This window comes from Crocodylus siamensis, chromosome 3 (assembly GCF_052110815.1).
Source record: "Crocodylus siamensis isolate JL-2025a chromosome 3, ASM5211081v1, whole genome shotgun sequence".
Lineage (NCBI taxonomy): Eukaryota > Metazoa > Chordata > Crocodylia > Crocodylidae > Crocodylus > Crocodylus siamensis.
Genome location: NC_143397.1, coordinates 200,433,148 through 200,460,592, shown reverse-complemented (window position 1 = coordinate 200,460,592; position 27,445 = coordinate 200,433,148). Strand labels below are relative to the sequence as shown.

At 45.3% G+C, this 27,445-nt stretch overlaps 2 protein-coding genes across 4 annotated transcripts in view; one reads left to right on the top strand and one right to left on the bottom strand.

Moving 5' to 3' along the window:
• The window catches only part of XKR9 (XK related 9), a 28,604-nt gene extending 8,803 nt beyond the window's left edge, over positions 1–19,801 (bottom strand). Inside the window, 1 exon segment of the mRNA XM_090040149.1 lies at positions 19,346–19,801. Coding sequence (XP_089896275.1) covers positions 19,346–19,489 — 144 coding nt within the window. The 5' untranslated portion in view covers positions 19,490–19,801.
• LACTB2 (lactamase beta 2) overlaps positions 19,185–27,445 on the top strand; it is a 30,355-nt gene continuing 22,094 nt past the window's right edge. Inside the window, exons 1-3 of one of the 3 annotated variants that reach the window (XM_090040146.1) lie at positions 19,185–19,365; positions 19,987–20,150; positions 21,462–21,588. In XM_090040146.1, the coding sequence (XP_089896272.1) occupies positions 19,244–19,365; positions 19,987–20,150; positions 21,462–21,588 (413 nt within the window). In that variant the 5' untranslated portion in view covers positions 19,185–19,243. The remainder of the gene's footprint in view (positions 19,366–19,986; positions 20,151–21,461; positions 21,589–27,445) is intronic. The other 2 variants (XR_016441451.1, XM_090040147.1) reach the window with 2 other exon arrangements.

Below are 27,445 nucleotides of genomic sequence, written 5' to 3'. Positions count from 1 at the left end.
TGTAATCAAATAACTCTCTATATTTTATATACTGCTCTGTGCATGTGCTTTCTCAGTATCTGATTTAGTTAATCTGTAAGGTGAAGATCTACCCATCCTTTATCCTGGGTCAAGCCAGAGGCCTACTGGTGGCAACAGCTTGCTTTGCTGAAGCTCATAATATTTCTGTGTTGCAGAGGACATCAGGGATCTGGATTTTGAATATGGCACCTTTCAGCACCCTTAAGGATCAAAATCTGTTCCCTGGTTGTGGCACACCCTAGTGTCCTTCAACAGAGGAAAAGGATACAGACAAAAGCTAGAGGTCTGTTCACCCATATGCTTCAGTTCTCTGCTTCCTGTGGTCAAGGCTTGGCCAATTTTTCTGCACAAACAAGAGTACAGAAGCTTGCAGCAGCAAAAGCTCTTAGTCCATTGCCCAGAGGCCAGATTCTTTACCGTTCTCCCTAGAAAGACACCAACAATGCATCTTTGCCACTCAGGCTACACACTAGCTTAATGGCTTGGCCTTAAATCCATGATTTACTCCCAAGTGGAATAGTTTTCTTACATTAGATTGTTGCATATTTATTTTACTGTGTCCTCAGTAATCCCCCATAAGTAAAAAAGTAAACTGTTTGGCAAAACATCTATAACTTTTTCAGGGTATAAAACAGCTAAGTATCCAAAACATCTGGTCCTTGCATCGAAAATATAAACATCTGTACAGTATGTGGTGTTTTTAAGAAAACCCGTTAAGAGTAAGGCAACCTGTTATTCACACACACACTCATCCACAAGATTTTGTAGTTGTCCAAATAGCAAGTAAATTGAAAGCTGTTGCAATGAATATGAGTTCCAGAGCTCACAGTTGGGGAGGTAGATGAGGTGTGAGGCAAACGCTAGACATATTGTAAAAAGGAATCTTCCAGAATAAGGGACATGATGGATATCAACGATCCCAATACCTGTAGTGCAGTGTTCACCAATTACTAATATTTTAGCATACTGTATATGTATATGTCTTTGTTAATCTAGGTACTTCATTTAGTTTCTCTTAATTTGTATCTAAATTGAGTGACATAAATTTACGTGCAAAATCCAGTTACAGAAAGAAAATAGCTCATTATAAAACTGCATGCAGAACTGCCAGGGACACTGGCAGTTTAACATATTTTAAAATAAGTTACTTTCTCTACTATGATTCCTATAATACCTCACTCACATTACTAAAACTGAACTAATCTTTAAAAATATAATTTATGTTTCACTCTTTAGACTTGCTTACATTTTGTATTCACTTTGGACACTGAAAACAGAGTAATCTCTGTCTTTTTGTCAGTACTAGTCAATTTGGCTTTATCTCAGTTCTCCAGTATTTGGGATGAAAACTGGAGGAATGGGTTTTTTTTCTTAAAACAATTTTAAGTGGAAGGAGAAAGTATAGTAATTAAAAACATTTCTCTTTGCCTTAGATTTTGGCATAGATATAGTATAGACCAGGGGCACTTAAGCCCTGGCCCAAGATCCAGGTCCAGGCCCCGGCACCAGGTCTTCCAGCCCAAGAGGCTCCCCATGTGGATAAGAAGAGCCCTGCAGGCTGGCTGTGCATACTAGATTAGGTGTGCAGGGCAGTGCAGGGCTCATTCCTGGTGCGTGGGGCCAGTGGAAGCAGTGCAGAGTCTCAGAACTCCAGTCCTGGCATGTGGGGTCAGGCAGAGGTGGTGCAGAGACCCCAGGACGGGGACTATGAGGCAGTTCTCTGCTGGTGGCCAAGGGAGAAGGAGCCCTCCCAGAGCAAGTGAAGGGAAGAGGCCTGACTAAGTTCTGCTCTGGGTAATGTAAAGAGGCCGAGCACACCTTATGCAGTTTGTATTATGTTAGAGCCCAAGGGCTTATGTTTTGTTGCCATCTTATAAGACCGGTGGTTTGGGTGAGGCTATCTGGGAAGGAGGAGGCCTCATTGGGGGTCCACTGCAATGTGGAGACCCCGACCCCAGAGAAGGCATGGTATTTGCGGGGCACAGACCTTGGCGCCACAGAGGGTGTAGACAGGGCTGCAGAGAGCCCAGTGAGGACAAGAGGCCAAATTATAATGTGGCCTAGGCAAGACAACCCAATACCATCTGCAAGGTTGGAGCCACACACAAAGTCCATAAGGCTAGGGTGCCCCCAAAACACTCATCATGAAACAGGACCTACAAGGGCTCCAGGAACTCATGGGGTTCAGAGAATCCATCAAACCGTGTCCACGAGGACTTAAACGCAGCCTCCCTATTTTTATATTTCCAGACGTGGTAGGCAAGAACTGAGGGTGCCCATTGGGCCAAATTGGCACAGTCAAAGGGCCTTAGGAGATCACAGCCGTCTTTGAGGACCCCATCCCATGACACCATGTAAACTTGCAAAGTTCAGGTCCACTTTTGTGTTTATTGCTTCTTGGATTTCTAGCCTTCAAACAATTATGATTTCATAGGAAGAGACCAATGAAGAGCAGGTGGAGGAATACTGCACAGTACCAACTGCACAGTCAGAGGCACACGTAGATGCACCCACTATAAAGCACAGTCCTCAGTACTCTGTGTAATCTAATTAACTGGTCAACTTCCTCAGTCCTCTCTTCCAATCTTGGCCTTCTTTTTAGCTACAACATTAGACTTTGAATATTTGTGGATTTCACTTTCATCATAGCTAACCCAACTACTGATACAAATCAAATTCTTTCCAAATATGACCTAGTATAATTTTATTTTTTCCAGTTATATAATGACTTTTTCTCTCTCTCTCTCTCTGTGTATATATATATATAATATATATTAGTATCTCTTGTACTGCAAATGCAATTGGATTATAGCTGCAGATAAAATAACTGATAAGCAAAATAAAACGAGTACAGTTATATCAAAAGGGAGGAGGACAAATTCACAACTGGGACATTTTCTTAAGCAGAGCTGTTTTCTGTCACTAACAGTGATTTTGGTCCTGAAGCTGCATTGCCTTCATAAACTGACCCTGGCAGTTCCAAAGCAAAGCATGTAAAAAGCAGTATGATTTCTTGTCTTAATAATTAAAAATTGGCATTTACCTTATAAGAATTCCACCATGCAAAAAATGAACTAGAAAAGTCCAGGCCAGCTTCCCCAACTCAGGTCTTTCAAAGTCATCTTTAAATCACTCAAAACTGAAAGTCTGGACTACTGTTGATGCAAGGAGCCTAAAAACTAATGTTAATGTACTCCAAAGATATTTTCCCTCACAGAAAAAATTGCTAGCTACAAAGATATCTGATATAATATCAGCTACATAAATGAAAAACCCAAGAACTGGCATAAAAAATTACATTTAGTAAATTTCATTGCATGTTAAATTAGTTCTGACTACTTTTCCTTATATGAAATAACAGAATGAATCATAAAAGTGAATTATTTGCGAAGCTCTTATTCCTAAAGATGCAACTTTCTTATGTAGTGTTTTCAGCATGTATTGACGAATACAATCAAAATTAAAAGACTTAAACACTTATGTTCTAGCCTTAAGTACTAAATCAATTCCATGGGTACATGTCTATTTTGGAAAGCATACATGAAATCTTCTCTTTTAGCTATGCCGATGAAGGCCATTCTTCCTAGCTGCTGGCTCCTAAGATGAAAAATAAACAATGGATCACCAATAATAGCAATAATTCAGAAAATCATCAAGCTTCACACCGCTATTCACATGATCACTTAAAAGGCAAAAAGTGAAAAAATTGTTAGAATTGCTCATGAATGAATGAATAAATACTGCTTACACTGTGTCCCAGGGACACAAAAATGGGGGTGGGACAAACCGAGAAGAGAGACCCCAAAATCAGAAATTACTTATCAATCCCAGGTTGTCTGACAGAACAACCCCAAGAAGAAAAGCCCATGCAGTTCATCAGCCATGTTCATATACAGCTGAAACCAGTAGGTGATGTCATGGACACACACCAGCCAGCTAAGTTAAAAGCCGGCACTAACAGGGAGACAGGGAGAGTGGGAGATGCAGCGGAGTCTGTGGCTGCTCTCCACACCGACAGCAGGCAGCGCCAGCAAGTTGAAGGAGACCCCAATCGGGGAAGGATGATCCGAGCAGCAGCGGATGCCCAAAGTCCTCACAGGCTGCACACCCCACCCCAGCTGCATAAGGCAGTAGGAGGGGAGCTGACCGGGAGAGGAGCAAAGGGAGCTCCCACTGGAGACAGAGGGGGGAGCAGCATTGGGGCACGCAGCCAGGCACTGGCTTCAGGACAGGGAGAGGAGGAGGACTGTGTGCTCTGATCTCCCTCTTTTCCACCTGCCCTCCTTTTTATTTTTGTTGTGTCGTGTTTTCTTTTGTCTCCTCTGACTGGTGTACTACACCGTGTTGTTCTTTTCATTTCATTTTCTTTTTGGTCTTGCTTTGAGCGGTAACCTGGAGCCGTGAGATCTGGAGGACAAAATGAGCCACAAGGGCCGCTCACAGGAATTGGGTGTCAGCAGCATCGAGCATGAGGGGAAGAGCTGGAGGAGAGGCGAACGTCCTACAGACCCAAAGTCCATTGGGCAGAAGAAAATAGGACCAGTTACCTGAGAGAGAATGACGAGAAAAAACCATCAAGGCTGGAGGGCACGCCGCATTGACAGCAGGTGGCCCAGGCTGGCATATGGAACAGGTGTAGGGGAGGTAGAGCCCCTTGAATATCCATCAGGAAGAATAACTGATCCTGAGGGACCTCCAACGAGACCCCGCCACTGAGGTTACATTCAAAGACATGGCAGGAGAGTTCTGAGGTACTCCCCGAGGAGACCGAGGTCCCTACCAGAAGTCACATGAAGCATCTCTGCATCCATCATCAGGCACCTGTGCCAAGGTGGTGCATGAATGGATTTTCAAAGCGAGAAGGGCACACACTAATATATATATATATGTGTGTATGTATATATATATATGTGTGTGTGTGTGTGTGTGTGTGTGTGTGTGTATATATATATATATATATATATATAAAAAATAGCCAATTGCCTTTCAAGAAAGATGGCAGGGGGAGAAGTGGGTGGGGATGGAGTCCCAGGCCCCCCCCCCCATCCACACCTGCTCCCCCTTCCCTCCTCCTGCTTGGGGTCCAGGCCCACTCCCCCCGCTCCCTGCCACAGCAGTAGGTGGAAGGGAGGACTGGGCCTGGGCCTGGGCCCAATGCTGTGGAGGACTTCCTGGGCCCAAGGGCAGGAAGAAGCTGGGCCACAGCGGCAGGGGGGAAGAGTGGGCCCAGGCCTGACGCGGGGGAAGAGGCTCACTCCTCCCTTCCCCCGTAGCTGCTGTGTTGGCCCGGGTCAGCCCGCTGTCTGGTTCCCCCACTGCCACAGCAGGGTGGCTTTTCCCTCGGCTAAGGCTCATTCCCCCACCACATGTTGGGGCCCGGGCCTAGTCCTCCCCTGGCGCCACTGTCACTACTGATGCCACGGCATGCCTGCTCCTCCCCACCATGTCAGGCCCACTTGGGTATGGGAGTGGGGGAGGAGTGGGCCCAGGCCTGAGGAGGGGAGGAGGCCTGCTCCTTCCCTCCCCCAGCCACTAATGCTGCTGCAGCAGTGTTGGGCTGGGCCCGCTGTTGTCCTGCCCCATTGTGGTGGGTCAGCTTTTCCCCCACTCAGGCCCACTCCCTTGATTAATCATAGAATTTGCACTATGTATAGGGTAGCTGGTAGTGAAGACATTTAAAGATTTCTATTTCTGGATTCTTGTGACTTGTATTTTGAGAAGGTCTGACACTTCTATCATTTGCAGAAAATCATTTATATTTGGGGAGAGAGTTAGGCTTTAGATGTAGAAATGGTTGTTCTTTATAGCACAAAATTCTATTCAGCCTCTACTAAATTAGAAAATGCTTAAAACTACTGCATGAAAGAAGCAAGGATTTTTGTGGATGGTATCTTATTGAACTAACTGCATAATTGGGAAAGATTTCACTAAGAGCCTTGTATAGACATTCAGTTTCTCCTGGGAAACCAGCAACTCTTGGGCTTTTTCAGATGTTCAGACCTTTTTTCCCCAAAATTAAAACAGCCACTCCAAGAGAAAAATAACCTAGGAACAGCCAAGATTAAATCACAAGAGAGTTTCTCCTGGGAGAGCAAATATCTGTACATGCTATGGTCTGTGTGTACAGATATTTGAATGCTGAGGCCCCAAAGAGCTTGAGGTTCTGACACTGTGCAGCCAGGCAGGTGCCCTGTGCACATAACTCAGTGTACTTTGCAGGCTCCTTTAGTCTGTTGGCAACAGATGACATAGGGCAGCCATGACTAGTTGATCCAGACTGCCCATGGTCAGCCTGTGTTTCCCTGAAGCACAATATGAGATTGTGAAGGGGGTGTGTTCTGCTGGAACAGCGGAATCTAGCAAGCAACACACTGTCCCCCGGGAGGGTCAGGGGAGGGCACTTGAGGGAAGTGTAATGAGGACTATGTTCTTTTCTGAGAGAAGTTTCTGGGTAAGTTTCTCTATCAGGAGAACAAACCTGGGAGAATTCTCCCAGATTACTGGAATGTGCATATGCAGCCAACTTTAAGTCTAGATTCACTATACCCACAGCATTCTTTTCCTCCACCCAGCTAGTTACTTTGTCAGTAGGACATGGAGCAATGGCTTGAAGTTGCAGCAAAGTATATTTAGGATTGATGTCATGAAAAACTTCTTCACTGGCAGTGGAATAGATGGTCCGGGGAAGTTGTGGATTCTCCATCACTGGAGGTGTTCAGAAAGACATCAGACAACCACTGGTTGGGGATGATAATAGGCACTGCTATGCCTTATGCTCTGCTAAGGGTATTTCTCATACTCCTAGGCTCTGCTGGTTGCCCCCTTTCCTCCTTTCCAATACGTCATGGTGTTTTTAAGCCTTCCTCAGAGGCACTGGGTGATGGCTGTAGCCAAAGCTGGGGGCGTTCACTGGGGTGTGCCAATGCTGCTGCTGGGACTTAAAGCCTGAAGTTTCTGGTTAAAGGGCTACACTCATGGCGAGACTGGTTGTTGTATCTGGGGTCAGGAAAGTATTTTACCCTGTGGTCAGATTGGTATGGGCTGTAGAAGTTTTTGCCTGCATATGTAGCAGGTGGCGTGGCCCTCTACTTGGGATCTCTTGAGCCTATATTAACAACCTTTTATAAAAGCAGAACATGGGCTGCCATGGTTACCCTGCTTTATCTGTGACAGGTTAGAGTGTTATGTCTTATGTTTTTCTGGTTTGATGGTAGTTTTAAAAAGAATTTAGATTATGGGTTTGTATAAGATGGTTTGGATAGGGATGATCCTCAGGGAGAGGTTTGGCTTAGATGATCTATGGAGTTCCCTTCTGGCCCTACTTCTCTGATTCTGAGTGAACTTTGGTACAGAATATAGATAAGCTCAATTGAGCTTTGTTTTGTAATTGTGTTCTGGTATCTTTTATTTACACACCACTATAAACTAATAGTATATAAACAGTGTTCATCCAGAAGTGAATATATTCAGTATATACGGATCACTTCATCAGTAATGACATTTAATCACTTTTGGAACAATATATCCTCTCTGACAACAACATTGTGTACCATGTCTAGGATGAAGATTTATTTTTAGATTTATATCCCTTCATATCCAAAAAGGCTTAAAATAAATGGCAAATAACCCACAGATAAGAAACAACAGTAAACTCCCGAAGTGACACCCCAAATCTGAAAATTCTACTCTCCCACTTCTGCTTCCCCACCAAACACCCAAAAAAGCAAACCCTCCCAAGCATTTTTCTTCCCAACTTCCATTTACCTCTAGATATAAAAAAACTCTTCCCACAGCTGCTCTCCCTCCTCCACTATTCCCATCTTCTCCTGCTCCCCTGCCTCACACTCAGGTGAGATACCTCCTCCCACTCCCAACATCTCTGCCAAGCCCACGCCTCCTTCATCTGCTGAGGATCTGTGGCTGTCCCCCAAAACCCATAACTCCTTCCCTTTCCCCCAACATTTACAACATCAAATTTAAAAAAAAGCATAAATGTGAAACAGCCAAAAGATATGCTATTCCAGTCCCTTCTGAACTGCAATACCAAAGGGCGCTTTTGAGTGTCACCCACTTTGGTGCCTGCCCAGGGAAGCTGGACAGCTGCATAAGACCTGCAGATTGGACACTTGTGTCTACCTGGGCTGAACTCCAGCCCACCCCTATAGGGGAGGACAAGGAAAACAGAGTCATGGCAAAAGTTCTTCAGCAGAGAGGGAATGAAAAAAAGTCTCTCAATTTGAAACTATAAAATGAATATAGGTATAGCTATTCCCAGAAAAACAAATGAAGCTTCTGACCCAATACTGCAGATCTCATATTCCTATTCAGTGAGCAAAAATCTGATTTCTGATGTTGGAATCTGCCATGATTGCACATGGGCAATATGGAACCAGATATCTGAAGTCAGATTTTAAGATAGTCTCTGATATCTGTATGTGAAAAATGCATGTGAAAATTGGGTAGCTGCTCATCTAACTACTTATATGCCCTCATCACTGCAATATCTTAGTACCTCATAAACCTTAATAAATATGCTTGTTTACCTCCCTGTTCATTAGGGAATTAATAATACCTCATCTTTTCTCAGAAAATGCAGGCAGGCAGGCAGTTCAAATCATACACTGAATCCATATTTCAAATATCCTAGTTCAGTGTTTCAACCAGGAGTCCATGGCCAAATGTATATTTTCAAGAGCATCTGAAATCCCAGCTGAAAACTGGACCTGTATGATGTCCACAAAGGGGTATAATCGATGCCAAAAATTCGAATGGCAGATTATTCCCTTGTAACCTGTAGGTTACAGGTTCAGTGCTGATTGAGAGAAGAATACCATATGCTATGACTTGCAGCACTGGGAATTGTCTAGTTTCTATCCCAGTACAAGAGACCCAAACTTGATAAGATAGCTTCCACAAGAAGTACAGCAGATCTGCAGGCCAACATAAATACCTGCCCACTGGAAACCAAACATACCTTTACAGAGACATTCTAAGATCAAGCAGAAGTGGTACAACATTATAAATATTTACGGTTTAAAGTGCATACAAAAAGCTGTTATAAAATACAGACTTTACCTTATTGCCTGCTATTGGCAACTAAAGTTCACCATAAATTTATTGTCTACTCAGGGTAGATCTGAAGTCTTGAAAGTTTTCAAACCGGTATTTCTGTTTTCTTTCTCTAACATTTATAACCAGGAAAAGTAAAAGGTACACAGCATCAGGAAAACTGAAACTTAAATTTCTTGGTGATCATGTGACACAGTTAATAATCTGCCAGCTTCCTCAAACTGTCATTCCTTATGATTATGAATGTGTAAGTTATTCTAACAAGAATTTTAAGAAGCCTTGCTATGGGACCCCGCATTGTGACAATAGCATTTAGTGTAGAAGCAGCAAAGACGTGTTGAAACGATAAAGATTTTTGTGGATGGTATCTTTTATTGGACCAACTCTACGGTTGTAATAGATTCAGACAAGCTTTCAAATGAAGTATATTCTTTTTGAGTTGGAATGATATTTTTAGACTCTCATAGCTGTAACCCAGCTTTTTTCAGTTTCTAAATAAAGGTTTTCAAGCTATTTGTCTAAATGATGACTAAATTCCTAGGGTATTACCTGCAAATATCTTAAAATAGCTGAGTCATTAACCTAGATGCTGTAACCCAGACTAGGGAGACACATTCAAAAAGCATGAGGCTAAATTGATTCAATCTTTGCAGGTTAGTCTAAGCTGCCTAGGTTGAACCAGTTTGCAAATGTACAGATATTCCCTATGGACTGAGGAAATGCAGGCACATGCCTGCAGTGGCTCAGGCCAGAAGCCAGAGGGCACTAGAGAAGGCCTCCCTTACCTTAAATAGTGCTGAGCTGAGGAGGGGGCATGGCCAGGCCCTGGCAGGACACTCTGATTAAGGAGATCCACCTGCACCATTCCAGGCTTTTCCCTGCTCGCTGCTCAGTGGGTAGGAGCATTGCCTGACCCGTCTCTGCTAGCACTCTGAGGCAAAGCAGGGTGGGCAAAGTCTTGGTCCTGATCCAAGGAAGAAACAGAGGGACATTAACAAATGACCTGTTGATGAGCTCCCAAAAGCCCTAAGTGGACACTGTCCTGTCTGCCTTTGTCCTGTCCCAGTGAAACTGGAGACACACACACACACACACCCCCCCACACTTCAGCTTTAGCTAGCATACCACATGCCAGCTAGGGTCTGTGGGGCTGGGTTCTGTGCTGTGGGAGATGGGAGGGAGGGAGGGGGGAATCCCTGCTTGAGCAGTGGTTAGGAGGGGCAGGGAGAAGCCAGGCAGATCCTGCTATGCCTGTAGTCTCTGCCAGAGCTCTGGCCAGGGAGCAGAGGGGTAGGGCCAGCCCTGTTCTCTGGAGCAGACAGCTTGACCCAGCCCAGCGCAGACCAGAGCCGGAAAACATCTGGGATGCTGTGGGACTCTGGTTTAACTTAAACTAGAAAGGGGTCTGGGACAGACATTGCATAAACTGGTTTGACCCAAATCAGTTAAGCCTGCTGCTGCATTGAACCAGGTTTATCTTAAACCAGTTTCAGCCATTTTGATACTGGTTTATGTCCACTGAATGTATGTTCTGTTATAGGTTTAAACCAATTTCTGATCACTTAAACTGGTTTATGTGTAATGTTTGTCCCTAACCTCAGTGGGTTTCAACCTTTTTAGACTCAAAGCTTGCCTTATTAGACGGAAGGAACTCCTCAGAAAATTCCAGCTCTTAGCTTTAAATCATTTATTGACTACAAAAAAAATTACAGAGCAATTCTTCTCAGAAAGATCACAACAGGTCAGAATGTTTTTAACACTATGGATCCTTATTTCAAATCTCTGGGTTTATCTTGTGAATCAGGTATATGTATTTGCATACCTAATGCTGCTAATATTACACAGCACATCATAGCACCCTTAAAAGGATTTAATCGTACTTTGGACCACATCCAAAACAGCAGGTGTGCATCTAGATTTAGGTGACTAAAGGCCTTTCAAAATCTGACTCTGAGGTAAGATCATATTTCAAAACACCAAGCAACATACATTTAGGATTTTCAAAGATCACTTCATTTTTTTAGTTCTTTTTCATCATTTATAACTCACATGTTCCCTACTTCAGAATTTATTTCCCAAATATATAATACACTAAAATGCAAAACTGCTCTTCAGATCAGAAAAACTGAAACAGGGATTATGTCTATATGTGCTATTTATGCACTTTAAGCTTACTGCTTGAAGTAAAATACAGCACAGTAAGCTTTCCCTGGGAGCACATCTACACATATGCCCATTGGGAGCAAATTTGCTCTGCCCATGGATCTGCTGGATGCCAGCCCCATGCTGGCAGAGGGCACCAGGGCCAGGCTGAGGCTCCAGGAGCAGGGAGAGCTGTTCTGCATCCAAGGCAGCTGCCTCCCAGCCCTGCGCCCCAATCAGCACTGGCAGGGCTAGGAAATAGTCCCCTGCCCTGGGCAGCTGCTTGCCTCCCAGCCTTGCACCCCAATCAGCAGATCAAAATGGGAGCTGGGGCACCATCCCCTGCCCGGACAGCTGCCTGCTTCCTAGGCCCCATTCTACCAATTGGAGCTAGTCCTACCCAGGCTAGGAGCTCAGAGAGAATTGCTAAAGCACCTAAGAAAGTATAATAAAAAAAAAAAACCCTAAGAAAGTATAACAACAGTTTCAGCAGGACACGCTGACCTCATTTTTAAGAGGCATTTTACTTTTCTGTAGCTGGTAGTAGGGACAAAAAATGAAGATAAATGTGTTTGGCATTGCAAAAAGAACTTAATTCTTCAAAGGGTGCTACTGCTGCCACCTTCAGACCAAATAGATTTATAGCTCCTCTATATGTTTAGAAAAGGCATTATATGTTGGCATGACACATTAAGCCAATAAAGACATAAGTTTGCAATCCTTCATTTCAAAGGAAAATTACTGAGATGCTAAAAAAAGACTTGATTTTATAAGCAGTCAAAATCTGATAAGATTTTTACCCTCAAACTTTAAGGACTATGTAGAAAAGTTGAATTAATATTAAAAAAGGTAGACTACTGAAATATACAACTTACCTAAGTATCTTTGGTTACCATTTTAATCCATCACATTACCTAAAAGCTAAATTGTGCTAGGTGACTGGACCATCAAGCAAGTGCAGATATACTACAAAAGCAGCATTATGGGGTACTTCATCCTGTCTGAGGTCAATTCCATTCATAGAGCCTTTGTACAGACCATAGGAATAATCCATGGGTGAGAGTGAGAGGGAACACTGTGTATCGGGACCACCGGTGAGTTAAGGAGCATATATGCATAAACATGTAGCATGACCCCAAGTATGTAATGCCCCTCTGTAGCTCCTGCTAAGGAGCCTGACACGAAAAACTACTGTTACGAATGTGGTATAAACAGGGCCAGCCTATCCTAGGGACAAAGTGGGCAGTTACCCAGGGTAGAATTAAAGCAGTGCCATTTCTAAAGCTAAACGATCTCTGCATTTTGATTAGTCAGTATGGCTAGTTATGTGAATGCTGAGGAGAGCAGGCAAAGCTAGTATTTTGCCCAGAACAGCTCTGAATATAAATAAGATTGGCTTTGTGCAGTTTTGAAGGCACAAATCTATGGATATAAGCTTCTGTCCTCTGGTCCAGCTACTACTGCCTGTAGGTTTTCTAGTGTGCATTTATTAAAACTACCAACCAGAATTTGGCCCCAGGGATTAGATTTTACATGAAACGCTTAATGTGCAAAAGACTAATTCTACTGTGCATTAGCGTGGTGGGCAAAACCCGTGCTAATACACTAATGTGCATTAGATTTAGTCAAATGCGTATTAACATCACAAAAAACTGTTCATCTGTGTTTATATGCAGTAGCGCCGATTATGGTGAATTAAATACCTGTCATAATAGGTACTAAACTTATTAATGAACATGTACACATGCACACCATGTAAAATAAAGACACTCAGCCTTTATGGACTTCCTTTCTTAATTCTAATTGAAGTAAACCCATGCCAAATTAATACCTGCTTCTTAACTGCAACATTATTTTCATGCTGGCTAAGACAAATATAAAGGAAACACATATTCCTTACCTGCACAGTTTATATTCTAAGGAGTCAATTGGAGATATACATCTTTTTGAGTTTTTCAGGTCTTTACAGCCTAGAGAGTGTGGGGTTTACCGTTTCTCTACACGTGGAAAGGAATCCTGCTGGTGGTTCTAGGTTTCACACGCGTAAGGAAAGCAACCCTGTTACAAGAATATGATTTTTTAAAAACCACTTGCAAAATGATTCAAGGAGAAATGTTGCTACATAGTTATCAGTGGGTCCATCTAAGTAAGATGCTTTACTGTGCATCTACATGTGCAGACGCTTACTGCACAGTAATTGGCTCTAATCGCAAGTAAATTTGCTACCTGCAAATGCAAGTAGCAAATTTACTCAAGATTACTTACTGCACAATAGCACATGTGTAGATACCTAACTGGGAGCAAAGGCGCAGGGGGCAGGAGATTGCTCCCTGACCCTGGGAGCTGCCTGCTGCTGGGGCAGGCTCTACCATCAGAGCCTGGGCAGGGACAGTATCCCCTTTCCTCCAGCAGCAGGGAGCTCCCAGCCCCCACTCCATGACCTCGGGGCTGGGGCTGGGAGATCCTTATTTCTGAGCTCAAGCCCTGTGGTCATGGGGCTGGGGCCAGGAGATCCTCATCTCCCGGCCTCAGCCCCATGGTTGTGGCGCCGGAAGATCCTTCTCTTCCAGCACCAGCGCTGTGGTTGCGGGGCTGGTGCTGGGAGAGAAAGATCTTCCAGCACCGGCCCAATAACCGCAGAGCTGGTGCTGGGAGAAAAGGATCTCCCAACCCAGGCCCCACAGTCCCAGAGGGGGGGCTGGGAGCTGCCTATTGCCGAGGCAGGGGGACACTGTCCGCACCTCAGCTCATGACAGAGCCCACCCAGGCAACAGCCAGCTCCCAGAGGCAGGGAGCAATGTCCCAGCCCCTGCCAGGGGACAGCTGTCTCCTGGTCCCTGGGCTACCACCCAAGGGGAGCTTGAAGCTCCCCCTGGAGCTCCCGGGTTCCACTGCAGGGTACAGAAAGTGGGAGCAGTCTGCTGCTACAAGAAGCAAGTTTGTTCCTGCATCCCTGCACATGTAGACACATGTCCAGGAGTTTACTCTTGAGTAATTTACTCGAGAGTAAACTGATCCCAGTTTCACTAGTCTCTTTGGATTTCACATTTACGATATCACTGAGCCTTCAATGAGCTGAGGCGATTAGTGGGGGAGGCACTAGGGTCCTGGAGAGTAGGGGAACTGGGTGCCCAAGATGAGTGGTCGTTCCTTAAGGAGACAATACTCAGAGCCCAAGGGGTGACAATCCCAACAAGAAGCAAAGGGGGCAAGAGTGCCCAAAAGCCCCCCTGGCTTACCAAGGGCATTTGTGAATGCCTGATTGCCAAAAAGGAGGCGTACACCCAGTGGAAAGGAGGGCTCATCACCAAAGAGGAGTATACCTCCACCGCTCAGGTCTGTAGGGGGGCTGTTAGAAAAGCTAAGGCAGATACGGAACTAGGGCTAGCATCAAGGATAACAAAAAGTCCTTTTTTAAATACACAGGGAGAATGAAAAGACCCCGGGGTAATGTGGGGCCCCTGCAGGATATGCTTGGCAATCTGGTGGTCGCACTAGAGGAGAAAGCAGACCTCTTTAACAATTTCTTTGCCTCTATTTTCTTGTGCAGGGACCTGGGCTCACCTACCGAGATTCAGGACAGACTTGGGAGAAACGCCACCAAGCCTAGGATCAGGGAGGACCAGGTTAGAGAACTTCTGTGGGGGCTGGACGTGTTCAAATCAGCAGGTCCAGATGCTCTCCACCCCAGGGTGTTGAGGGAATTGGCAGGGATTATTGCGGGGCCCCTGGCATGGCTTGTGGTGCTCTGGCCAGGTGCCGAACAACTGGAAGAGGGCCAATGTGGTCCCCAACTTTAAAAAAGGGAAGAGGGAGGACCTGGGCAACTATAGGCCCATTAGTCTTACTTCAATCCTGGGGAAGCTCTTTGAGAAGATTATCAAGGAGCACATCTGTGATGGGCCAGCAGCGGGGATGATGCTCAGGGGCAACCAGCATGGTTTCATTAGGGGCAGGCCATGTCAGACCAACCTGATTGCCTTCTACAATCAGGTCACAAAATCACTGGATGCGGGTGTCGCGGTGGATGTAGTCTTTCTGGACTTCAGGAAGGCCTTTGACACTGTCTCCCACCCCATTCCGTTTAAAAAGCTAGACAACTGTGGCACTGATGCCTGCACAGTCAGATGGATTGCAAATTGGCTGAAGGGTCACACTCACAGAGTGGTGGTGGACGGATCATTTCGACCTGGAGGGAAGTGGGCAGTGGGGTCTTTATTAGCAATTTGGACAACAGGGTGAAGAGCAGCCTGTTTAAATTTGCAGATGATACCAAGATTTGGGGTGAGGTGGGCACACTAGAAGAGAAGGAAAGATTACAGCAGGACCTGGACAGGTTACAGGGGTGGGCAAATGAAAATAGGATGGGATTTAATACTGACAAGTGCAGGCCGTCTATAAACTTACTAGGGGGGACCAGAGGGTTTGGGAGAGATGTTGTTCCCGAGTGCCTCCCAGAGTAACAAGGAATAAGGGCCGTAAGTTGCTAGAGAGTAGGTTGACTAGACATTAGAAGGCACTGCTTCACAGTCAGGGCGGCTAGGATCTGGAACCAACTTCCAAAGGAAGTGGTGATGGCTCCTACCCTGGGGGTCTTTAAGTGGAGGCTCGACGTTTACCTGGCTGGGGTCATTTGAGCCCAGTTTTCTCTCCTCCCCACGGCAGGGGGTCTGACTAGAAGATCTACAAGGTCCCTTCTGACCCTACATCTATGATTCTATGAAACTGTATGAATTAATATAAACTGATATGATAGCTTATATTTTAGTGTCTGAAACTCATAGGAATAATATCTGGAAATACATATATAGCAAAAAGTTTGCCTGGGTACTCTAATGTTACATATTCTAATTTCAGTGTATATTTTCTACATTTGTTGTTTATATGAACTTCAAGAAAAGCACACATTTACTGCTGAGTTCATCCAAGAGCAGTTTCTGAAGAGGCTAGTAATCAGGATTTTCAGTTTCATGACACTCTAAGCACAGTAAGTATGTTGCAGCACTTTAAAAACTCTAGAAAGCAGATTGCATACTAAGTAAATTACTACTTGGGAAAGAGCACTTTGGAAAGGACAAAATTCACTGAGAAAGAGGATGAAGATTGGCTGAAAAAATACCAGCTAGATAGAAAAGGCAGTATCTACAGCTACCCTGGATTGTCTAGGCTGTAGAAATGCAATTTATATTCTTCCTTAGTCTCACTGAAGTTAAACTACAATATTTTGTACAGAAATGGATTCAAGCATCTCTAAAATCTCTCTCTCTAGTTCATATTGTGCATACCTTTCATCAAGTATATAGGACTCCATTCAGAGCCCACTGAGATCAGTGAAAAGATTTCCACTGCCAATGGGGGCTCCCTTGGAGTCACCAGGGCCAGAAACAAACTCAAGTAGCCTTTTGGTTGCCCTGGCTCACACCAGGGACCAAGGTTGCCTGAAGCAGGGGTTAGCATCCACACTTGAAGAGGGGCTGCAGAAATGGCGTGTAAACTAGAATCCTTCTCTCCCTTCCCTAATCTACTTTAAGAGCTGCCGGACCGTAACCTAGCACTGGACCATAACCTACCTACGTTGCACATGTGGCATTATGATGCATGTATTTAAGCTGCAAACAGCTGTGCCGGGCTCTGGAGCTCAGGCATAAGCTTCATGCTGGTGGTGACTGCCGTGCACCTCAGAGCAGACAGCAGGAGAGCCGTGCTGCCTCAGGGCCAGGCCCTATCCCCACTGTCCGCTCCGAGGTGCACAGCAGTCACCGCCAGCACGGATCTGATGCCGGAGCTGTGGAGCCCGGCACAGCTGTTTGCAGCCTGCCTGCTGCTTGCTGCAGCTGCCCAGAATCCAGGCTGACTACAAACAGCTGTGCCGGGCTCCAGAGCCCTGCCAACACCTGTGCCGGAAGTGGGGGAGAGACCAAGGTTGTGCTGCCTCAAGCCCATCCCCCACCACCCACTCTGAGGCGTGCGTGCATGCACCAGTACAGAGCTAATGCCGAAGCCCAGCACAGATGTTTGCAGCCTGCCTGCTGCAGCAGCCCAGAGCCCAGGCCAGCTACAAGCAGCTGCTCTGGGCTCCAGAGCCCAGTCATCAGCTGTGCTGGCGGCAGGGGAGAGGCCAGGGTTGTGCTGCCTCAGGCCCTGCCCACCGTCTGCTCTGAGGCGCGCATGCAGCTGTCTGCTGACTCCTGGCTGCAGCCAGCCCCAGCTCTGGGTAGCTGCTGCCAACTATGGAGCCCAGGCTGCTTGCAGCACGGCTTGCAGCTGAGCCGGCCTGATTCCCACTCGCTCCAAGCCCAGCAATGACCCAGTCCCCCTACTGGGATAAGACTGACACTGCCCCTTGCCAGGAGCGACGCACATTTGCGGGCTTAGCTGTGTGGAGTGGGTGGGTAGTTGGGCTGATGGGCAGACTCTGGGCAGGGGCCTCGGCCAGCTACACTGCACCCCGGGGTCTGGCTCTCCAGGGAACCACAGGGGCTCCAGCAGGCCCAGGGCATTGTTGGGTCGGACTTTGTCTTGCAGCCCAGCAGCCTGGCTCTGTGCACCCATGCATCTGGTTCTGTATGTTTGTCTGCCTCTGGTTCTGTGCATCTGTGCACGTGTCTGTTCTGGTTCTCTGTATTTGTGCATATGTGGTTCTGTGTGTGCACGCATGTGGTTCTCAGTGTGCGTGGGTGAGTGCCTGGTTCTCTCTCTGCTCTCCTTTCTCTCTCTCTTTCTCTCTCATTTTTTTTTCTCTCTCACTGTAACATTTAACAAAAAAAGTACACAACAAAGGCAATATTTATGATTATTAAATTTACTAATATGCAGTGCATCCTGCCATGTACCATCCCTCACCCCCAATTTTGTTTTTTGGCATGCTGGCACTTCGGCACCTTCCAAGGTAGACATTGTGGTTTTTTCAGCACTCCAGCCAAAACGCTGCCTACCCTGGGTTAGATTTTTTTACTCAGCAGGGCAGTTGGAAGAGTGCCAGAGTGCAAGCCAGATCTGGCTGATAGGCAGCATCCAGCTGTAGGGGTTGTTCAGTCTGATGTTGATCTATCTGCTTGTAGCAGGGGAGGGGTGGAGGCGGCCCTGATCTGGATGTGCAGGGGACAGAGTGGCTTCAATGTGGATCATGGCAACGTGGAAACAGCCCAGTCCCGGTCTGGGTCCGGACATGTGGGGTCTGGCAGGACGGCCCTGATCCAGACACACAGGTAGGGAATAGGGCATGTGCGGCCCTGGTCTGGAGTTGTGGCTGCCGGCAGGGAGAGCAGCCCAGCCTGATCCGGACACACTTGGAGGGTGGGCCTCATCTCCTTTCACTACAATGGCCCGAATGAGCCTAGAGCTGGCCCCATGACGCTTCCAACAGGGCCCACAAGGTTTGCAACCCCTAAGTGAGCCCCACAGCCAAACGCCGTGGCTCCACAGGCCAGATTTGGCTGGTGGGATGGAGCAGGAGCACCCCTACGTCGGACAATGGATTGCTTTGGCTAGGGCTGATCCTGCCTCAGGCAGGGGGTAAACTAGAGGATGCCCGGAGGTCCCTTCCTTCACTGCGCCTCTTCCGGGGCTCCGCTGGGAGCGAAAATGCCAGGGCGATACTTGGCCAGCTCAATCCTGCTCGCCGCGCTCAGCGTAAGGTTTTTGTTTTTTTTTTTGCACCAGTCCTGGAAGCACTGCAATACCAGGTCAATGCATGGAGTAGACAGAGCACGCTCTGGTTCCACCAACCAATACCAAAAAGAATTTGCTCAACATGAGCGGAAAGCAGAGAGACTGTAGGGCTCAATCACAGCGTAAGGTGCGCAAGCACCCGACCAGCAGCGGCGCAGAGCAGCAGCCAAGCCCCGCCCCTCAGCACCGCTCAGCTGGGAGCGGAACCATGTCGGGGGCAGGGGGGAAGGACATGTTTCGGATGATGCACACTGTTCGTTCCGCCACGAGGGGGCACAGGGCGAGGAGGGCTCGCGCGACGGATAGTACGTTCCGCCTGCCGCCGTTGCGTGCTAGCAAGATGGCGGCGCTGCTGCCGCGCATCGAGCAGCTATCGGCGCGAGTGGTGCGTGTGCTGGGCTGCAACCCGGGCCCCATGACCCTGCAGGGCACCAACACCTACCTGGTGGGCACCGGGCCCAGGTAATGGGCACTGCCGGGGCTCCTTTCCCCTCCCCTCCTCATAGGGCTCAATCCTCTCGCCGGATGTGCAAGCCGTGACGTCACAGCGCTGGCCGGGGTGGGGGAGCAGCTGACAGTAGCGCATGCGCAAGGTAGCGAGCTGGGGTCCCTCGGGCCAGTGGCAACGGGTCTGCGCGAGGCTGGAGGCTGGGCCCTGCTTCCGGGCTCTGCCTCAGGCCGTGGCCTGGTTTGAAGCCGGATGGGCAGGCTTCGGTTCAGGCTGGGTTCGAAGAAGGGTCTCTGCAGGATCCCTGTGGCTTCAAGACCCCGGCAGCACTGAAGAAGGAAACTTGGGCATGGCTCCTGCAGCCAGCCCGAGTAGAAAATACCCACTCCTGCAATTGAGATCTCCCCCAAGCCCAGCCCAGTCCAGCCCATAAGTAGCTTTTCCAGCCAGGCAGGTGTGCTGACTGCCCCTGGGGTATCCGTCACTAAGAGAAAGGCATCTCTGAGGGAGGCTAGTGCCATCTCTGTGTTCAGGGCTCTGTAGTTATAAAACATTAAGTTTTGTGCTAGTCTTCTCTTAATTCTCAGGCTGCTTCTTTTAATGGAATGTCTCTGCCTTCTTTTTTTTAAATGTAGAAGGATCCTCATTGACACAGGAGAGCCAGCAATACCTGAATATATTGGCTGTTTAAAGCAGGCGCTCAATGATTTCAACATCTCAATACAAGAGATTTTAGTGACACACTGGCATGCTGATCATACTGGCGGCATCTCCGACATATGTAGAAACATCGATAAAGGTAGGCAGAGGATTAATTTTTAGGTGCTGAAGAACTGTGACTTGTTAGGTATGTGGCCAAGGAACTTCTCATTGGGTGTTTTGTAAGCCTGTTAGCTAGATTTTCTGTATGAACTGTACACTATATTTAAATACTTGATGGCATTGCTGCAGTGCATAGTGTAAGTACAGTGAATAGCACACATATTTGATTTAGTCACTGCATTTCTTCTTCCTATTAGCATATGTCTATTTGGAGGAAAAAAGCTTCATTCTACCTTCTCCTTATCCTAGAATGATGAGAAAAAAATCTAGTTTAATATTGATAACTCACACAATAGTAGGAGGTTGATAGTGATATCCAGTACCCTCCTATAGCCTGTTGACCATTATTTTCACTTGAATAGCAAAAGTAAAACAGCCATTCAAATTAGGGATATATATATAAATTTAAATAATTACCCGTTTAAATTTTCTAATGATACTGCTTAAATAATTAACCAATAACAAGGGACCTACTCAAATCATGGTTTCACGATTATTGCAGAAACTGCAAAAAATCAGTTTCCACAGTTTTGCCTAGAATCACTGAAAAAACACCTCTAAAAATAAAATCCTGCTCCCCAGTGGAAAATATACTTACTGCTTCCCCTTTCACATCCCTAATTCAAATGGCTTTTCCTGAATAATAAAATTCTTTAAAGCATTTGCATTTGGCCGAAAATTATCACATTTTTTCACATCTACCCTTATCGGAAATGAACAGTATATCACATTGATACATATTAAGCTAGACTTTTAAAATTCTAATTAATTAATTTTTTAAACAGTGAAAGCTATTTTTTTTTAAAAACTTGATTAACAGCATAGAGAATACAGCCCCTTTCTGTTGTTTTGGGAATATCTCCCACTACGCTTTCCAGGAATTCCCAAATGCTGTTGGAAGTGATGGTATATTTGTGAACAAGAAAATTAGTTTTGAAAATTAAACCAGTAACAGGTTGTAAAACTTTAAAATGAAAATTTCTTAGTAATTTCACTTAGGAAAAAATATTTCTTGTTTTACCTACCAAAAATAGTTTGGCACATCTGTCCCTTCGGAGGTTTTCTTTGGCATTTGAACGATTCTTCCTATGTGGATATGAATTAAGTTGCTCTATTAACATAAGATACTTATGTAAATTTTTTATTCTTTAACTTTGCATGTGCTGTAGACCATGTGTTAATGGTACATCAACTGTCATTTTGAATGTTTATGAAATGGCCTTGTTTAGTCAATTACCACTGTTTAGACAGGAACAATCTGAAATATAATTTTACCTTTTAAAAATAGGTTCCAAATTTCACATTAGTAAGCTTCCACGCAGCCCACCTCGTGAAGAAATTATAGGAAGGGGAGAACAAAAGTATTTATATCTGAAAGATGGAGACGAGGTAAAGACCGAAGGAGCCACTCTCAGGTAAAGATAACTTCTGTGCAAGTTAGCTATATCATTTTTAATACTATGTTATAATTTTTTCATGATTCTTGAGCTGTTGTGTATACTAAGTTTGATCTTAACCAATGATAAATGTAACTAGGGGCCAAGATGTGATATTGTCTGCCCTCCCCAAAAATAAAAGCAGTCAATATATTAACTGTATCTATAGAGTTTTATACTGCTGCCCTTTGCAGTAGAATGAACTGATTTTTAAATTTGATCATTATTTTAAAGTTGATCAGTGTTCATGGTAGACTTCTCAGAGTCTCTAGTGCTTGTTTCTCTTTAAGGTAAAAACCTCCGTTAGTGTGTTTATTTTTGTTACTTGTTTGTAATATGTTTTAGCTTCTGTTTGTTTCAGCACAATTTTATTTGCAGTGAAATTAGATTGATTAGTTATTGGGATAACTCATCATCATTGCTGTGGCCTTAGTCAGTGCACTGAATCCCCGCTAGAGTGTTCTTGATTTGTGCACAAAACACTGGGTACACAATGGGATTTGTTCCTGGTAATTAGGCAGCTTAAAAGGTACTGACCTGTGCTCTCTGTGGAACCTGCCAGGTCAGCTGGTGCCTACAAATTGTTTGATGCTTTCCAGCTTTTCTTGGCTCAACAAAACATCTATGCATTCATTGCTAAAATGGAAGAGAATTCCAAATAGTAGAACAGCTGATAATTTATATACAAAGCAAAAACGTTTGATGGTTTTACTCCATCATAGTCACATAATGGTTACATAGTGAGCTTTCTGGGTTTTTTTATACAACAAATTGGAAGATAAACATTTATATAATCATACAGTTCTCATATTGTGAACCAAGGTGCATATGATTTGCACTCAGAATTTTTGTAATCTGCTTTTTTTCTTCTGTATATCAAAATCATTCTTTACTATGTTTGGACATATATTTTGCATACTATCTCACAAAAATTTGGATATGGTCAGTTGCACATTAGTGATGTCTCCAAATGGTGAGATGGTGTAGCTGGCATCTATGAAGAGAAAAATGTCTTCCGGATGTGACTGCTTTGAAAAATTCAGTGCAATTTGGAGAGAGTTCTTAGACTATTTTGGCAACCAAACCAGGATTCCTTGCACACCTGTCTCTTTATTTTTTATCTCTCCCTCTTCCTTCCTTCGTTACCTTTTTTTCTTTTCCTTTTCATTGTTTCTGACAGGCATGTTCAAATGATATGTACAGTTGGGATGTATATTTTTATTTTTGTATTGCATTTAAAAATCAATCAATACTTTTAAAAATAGAAAATGGCTGGGTGCTGATAATTAGTTAATCATTGCCATTCCCCTAGAATGATGAGTTACCAGATTTTACTGTACTGGAGGTTTTGATAAAAAGGCAGGTGCGATTTTTTTAAGTACAGTTCTTACGGTGGAAATATCTTTTCAAAGATGATACAGTGGTACATTGCTACAGTCGCAAACTTATTTATTGATTAGCTTTATGCTGCCCTTTCCATCAGGGCATCTTACAGTAAGACCATAGGATCATAGGAAAGTAGGGCTTGAAGGACTCATCTAGTACAGCCCCCTGCTCAGGGCAGGATCATGCCTGATAAAACCAGCCTAGACAAGTATTTGTCTAACCTGCTTTTGAAAATAATCTAATATTATAAAAAAGCCTCTGTCTGTCTGTCACGCTTTATTCACACCCAGGTTGGCTGTCTGAAACAATCAGAGTGCTCCAACAGTGTTCCAGACAGACAGCAGCGGAGCACCACCATGGCAGGGATGGAGCAGGGGTGTGAGGGCAGTGCTGCTGGCCTCTTTTCCCCCCCACCCCTGGCCCTGCTCCCTGGAGGCAGTGGTGACAGATTGGACAGAAAGTTCATTCTAATCGCCAACCTAAATTTCCTCTGCTGCAGCTTGAGGCCATTGCTTGTAATCCCGTCCCCCATGGTCATGTAGAAAAACTCATCACCATCCTCTCTATAATCATCCCTCGGGTATTATTATAAATAATAGACATGCACCTAGAAATTACCATAACGGAGCTGGAAACGTATCTTAGACTGCTCACTCTCACAAGATTAGAGGCATGGGTAATCTCCAGTGGAATGTCGATAGGATTGGCACATGAAATAGCAATTCCTCTAGTATGTGTATGAGTTCGATGCCGAATTCTATAAGGACTGAATTAAGCACAGGCTCAGACCTGGATGTTCAATATAAAACTTTTATTGTTTCACAAAGTCATAAACTAAGGAGGTCTTTTGGTTCACGAGGTTCCCAAATCAAGCCCTTACTTTCTAACCCGGAGGCTAGGTGCAGCTGCCTGATTCAGTAGTCTCAGAACCGGTCAACAGCTCATTTAAAAGGAGTCCCTTATATTTTTTTAGACAAAAGATACAAAACTGTCCACACTCTGACAGTGAGGCGTCTAATATAACTTTACTATCACTTATATATGATAACACATACACATATGTATTTCTAATTCTTATTTCTATTGGTTATTTAGTTAACTTATCTAAATTATAATATCAGGTGATACGCTTTGTATTATAATTTTTACACTTCTTATGCTAATTCGTAATGACCTAACTACAGCATGTACCAGACTTTGCTTGCATAATATAGAGCTATTTTTTATCATTGCAGTTTAGCCGTGCAGTTTCCTGTTTTAACAATATAAGCAGCTTGCAATTTTTATCATTGTCAGCATTCTTATCTAAGGGTCAGAAGTTTAGTATTTCCATCTAAGGGTCAGAAGGTGATTACCAGAATGTCAATCGCTGACTCCTCAACCTCCTTGAAGCATTCTGGGAGTTTTAGTGCATTGTTCTTAATGCTAGGCCTTGCTTAGCATAAGCACTATCTCACAGTGTGGATTTTTCAGAACCTGTCAATGCAGGGAGAGAGTACCTTATGACTAGAAAATAGTAAATGTAGTGCCTGTTTTCAGAAAAGGGAGAGAGAATGTTGTCTGAACAATTATAGGGCTGGCAGCTCAACTTTAATAGTACTGCCATACCAATGCTACCAACACATACTGGAGGAAAGGATAGGTAAAGATATGGAAGGAAGTGGCAAATGGAACAAAACACAACTTAGGTTTACTTAGAAGATGATTATATCAGACTAATTTAATATCATTCTGTGCTAGGATAATAGACTTGAATGGGTAAGGGCAGTGCAGTGTATTTAATTTATTCAGACCAGGAGTGTCAAACTTATGGCTAGTGGGCTGGATCTGACCCACAGAATCCTGCCATCTGGTTTCAGGTGCTGCCTCTGAGTCTGATTAGATGCACATGGAACAGAGCATGCACCTGTGGCCCCTGGATCTGATCAGACCCAGATGATGCATGACATGCGTTTGTGGTACAGATCTAGTCTGCAGACTTGATCTGGCCCATGGACCTCCATTCCCCACAGCATACTTGATCTGGCAGCCACTCCAGCTGGTTTTGAAAAGTGCTGTGTTTTATATGGATCCTGGATTGGCTGGAACAGGCAGCACATGTGGTGCAGTCTGGCCAGCTCAGCAGCTATACTGCATGCAGTGTCCACTCCAGCAGCTCCAGGACTATGCCACACACGGTGCCTGTTTCAGCCATCCTGGGACGCATGCTATATGCGGTGCCTGTAAATGCTATGTGCAATATATATGATTTTTTTATCACAGAAAACCAGGATCCCTAGTCATAACCCTCCCCTGCCACTTATGGGTTGGGGCCCAGCCATGCCCCCTTTCTACCTGTTGAGGACAGGCCACACCCCCTTCCAACCCCCTGCAGAGCTGGGGTGGGCCAGCTACTGTGTAGTTGGTTTAAGCTTCTTTCCCCTGCCAGGCTGTATTGAAGTTGGCCTGCTCCCTGCCCCCATCCATGTGGCCAGATGGTGCCTGCCATGCCAACCCCAGGCATTGGATCAAGAACGTTGGATCTGTGCTGCGGATGGAATGGGCACTGCCCATCTGGCCTGCTGGGGAAAAACATGGAGCACCACTGGTATTATAAGACTGAGAGTTCTGGTGTACAATTGGTGCACATCGTATGGAGTCCTGCAGACTTCATTAGGCTCTGAGTGACTTAATGACAATTTGGTATATCATTTGCATGCATTCTGTTTCCCAAACTGGCCAGGAGCAGAAGAGGTAAAGGAAAAGAACATAAGTGAGAATAATTTTAAGAAGTGCTAGGAAGACGGTCAAAATAAGTGGTCTAAGGATTTCTTGGTGGTTTTATGCCACTTGGGTCTAATTTAGGACAAAATGGGCACATCTACACATACATTAATGGGCTATTGTTACTGCGCATTAAGTTTAATACCTGTAAGAGAATCATAGAATCAATGAGTTGGAAGGGACCTAGACAGATCATCGAGTCCAGCCCCCTGCCATGGGCAGGAAGGAGCCCTGGGGGTGGGAGGGGTCATAAGACCCCAGCCAGGTGCCTATCCAGTCTCCTCTTGAAGATCTCCAGGGAAGCTGAGAACACCACCTCTCTGGGAAGCCTGTTCCAGGCTCTGGCCACCCTTACAGTGAAGTAGTTCTTCCTAATATCTAACCTAAACCTATCCTCCCTCAGCTTGTGGCCATTGTTCCTAGCAACTCCAAGGGGGGCCCTGATGAACAGACTTTCCCCCAGTTCCTGCTGCTGGCCACAAGATCCCCCCTCAGTCTCTTCTTGCAGAGACTGAAGAGATTCAGGTCCCTCAGCCTCTTCTCATGGGGCTGGCCACGGAGGCCCCCAACCATACAAGTGGCCCTCCTCTGGACCCTCTCCAGGTTCTCCACGTCCTTCTTGAAGTGTGACGCCCAGAACTGGATACAAGTACTCCAGCTGTGGCCTGACCAGCGCCACATAGAGGGGGAGCAAGACCTCTCTGGACCTGTTAGTGATGCCCCTGTTGATGCGTGACAGGGTGCGGTTGGCTCTCCCTATTGCTTCGTCGCATTGGCGACTCATTCATCCTGGAGTCAGTCCTGACTCCAAGATCCCTCTCTGCCTCTGTGCTGCTGAGCGGGTCAGCCCCTAACCTATAACCATAATGCTGGTTCCCTCTCCCCAGGTGCAGCACTCTGCACTTGTCCTTGTTGAACCGCATCCTGTTCAGATCCGCCCACTTCTCTAACCTATCCAGGTCTGCCTGGATGCGGTCCCTGCCTGCCGGTGTATTCACTTTCCCCCACAGCTTGGTGTCATCAGCGAACTTGAACAGGTTGCACTCCACACCCTCATCTAGGTCGCTAATGAAGATGTTGAACAGCACCTGCCCAAGGACCAAGCCCTGGGGGACTCCGCTGCCCACACTCTCCCAGGTCAACATCAACCCATCCACCACCACCCCCTGGGTGCACCCCTGGAGTCAGTTTGCCACCCATGTGACTGTGCATTCATGCTATAGGTGCTAACTCAATATGCAGTAACCGGTGCTACTGCACAGTAGCCCCAGCGCATGGTCTCTTAGTGACACTAATGAGCAGTAGACTAATTGTACTGCACATTAGTGCATTAGCATGGCTTTTGTCATGACACACAAACACAATAGAATTAGTCTACTGCACATTTAGTGTCTTGTGTAGATGTGCCCAGTACAGTTTAAATAGGGGGTAAAAATAGGCATATGACTATTAATTGGAGTGGACCCTATTAGGAACATATTTAAAAATGTTGGTCTTATTTAGTAAGCAGTTTCATACTGAGCTAGGTAATAGAGCATTAAAATGTCATACAGAGCTAGGTAATAGAGCATTATTTTTAGTTCCTGTTGGTACTAAAAAACCTAGAAGAGGTTCTGGCTAAAGCATCTTCATCTTCCATTTAAGATCATACCCATTGCCAAATTTGAGGTTAGGAAGGATTTCCCCT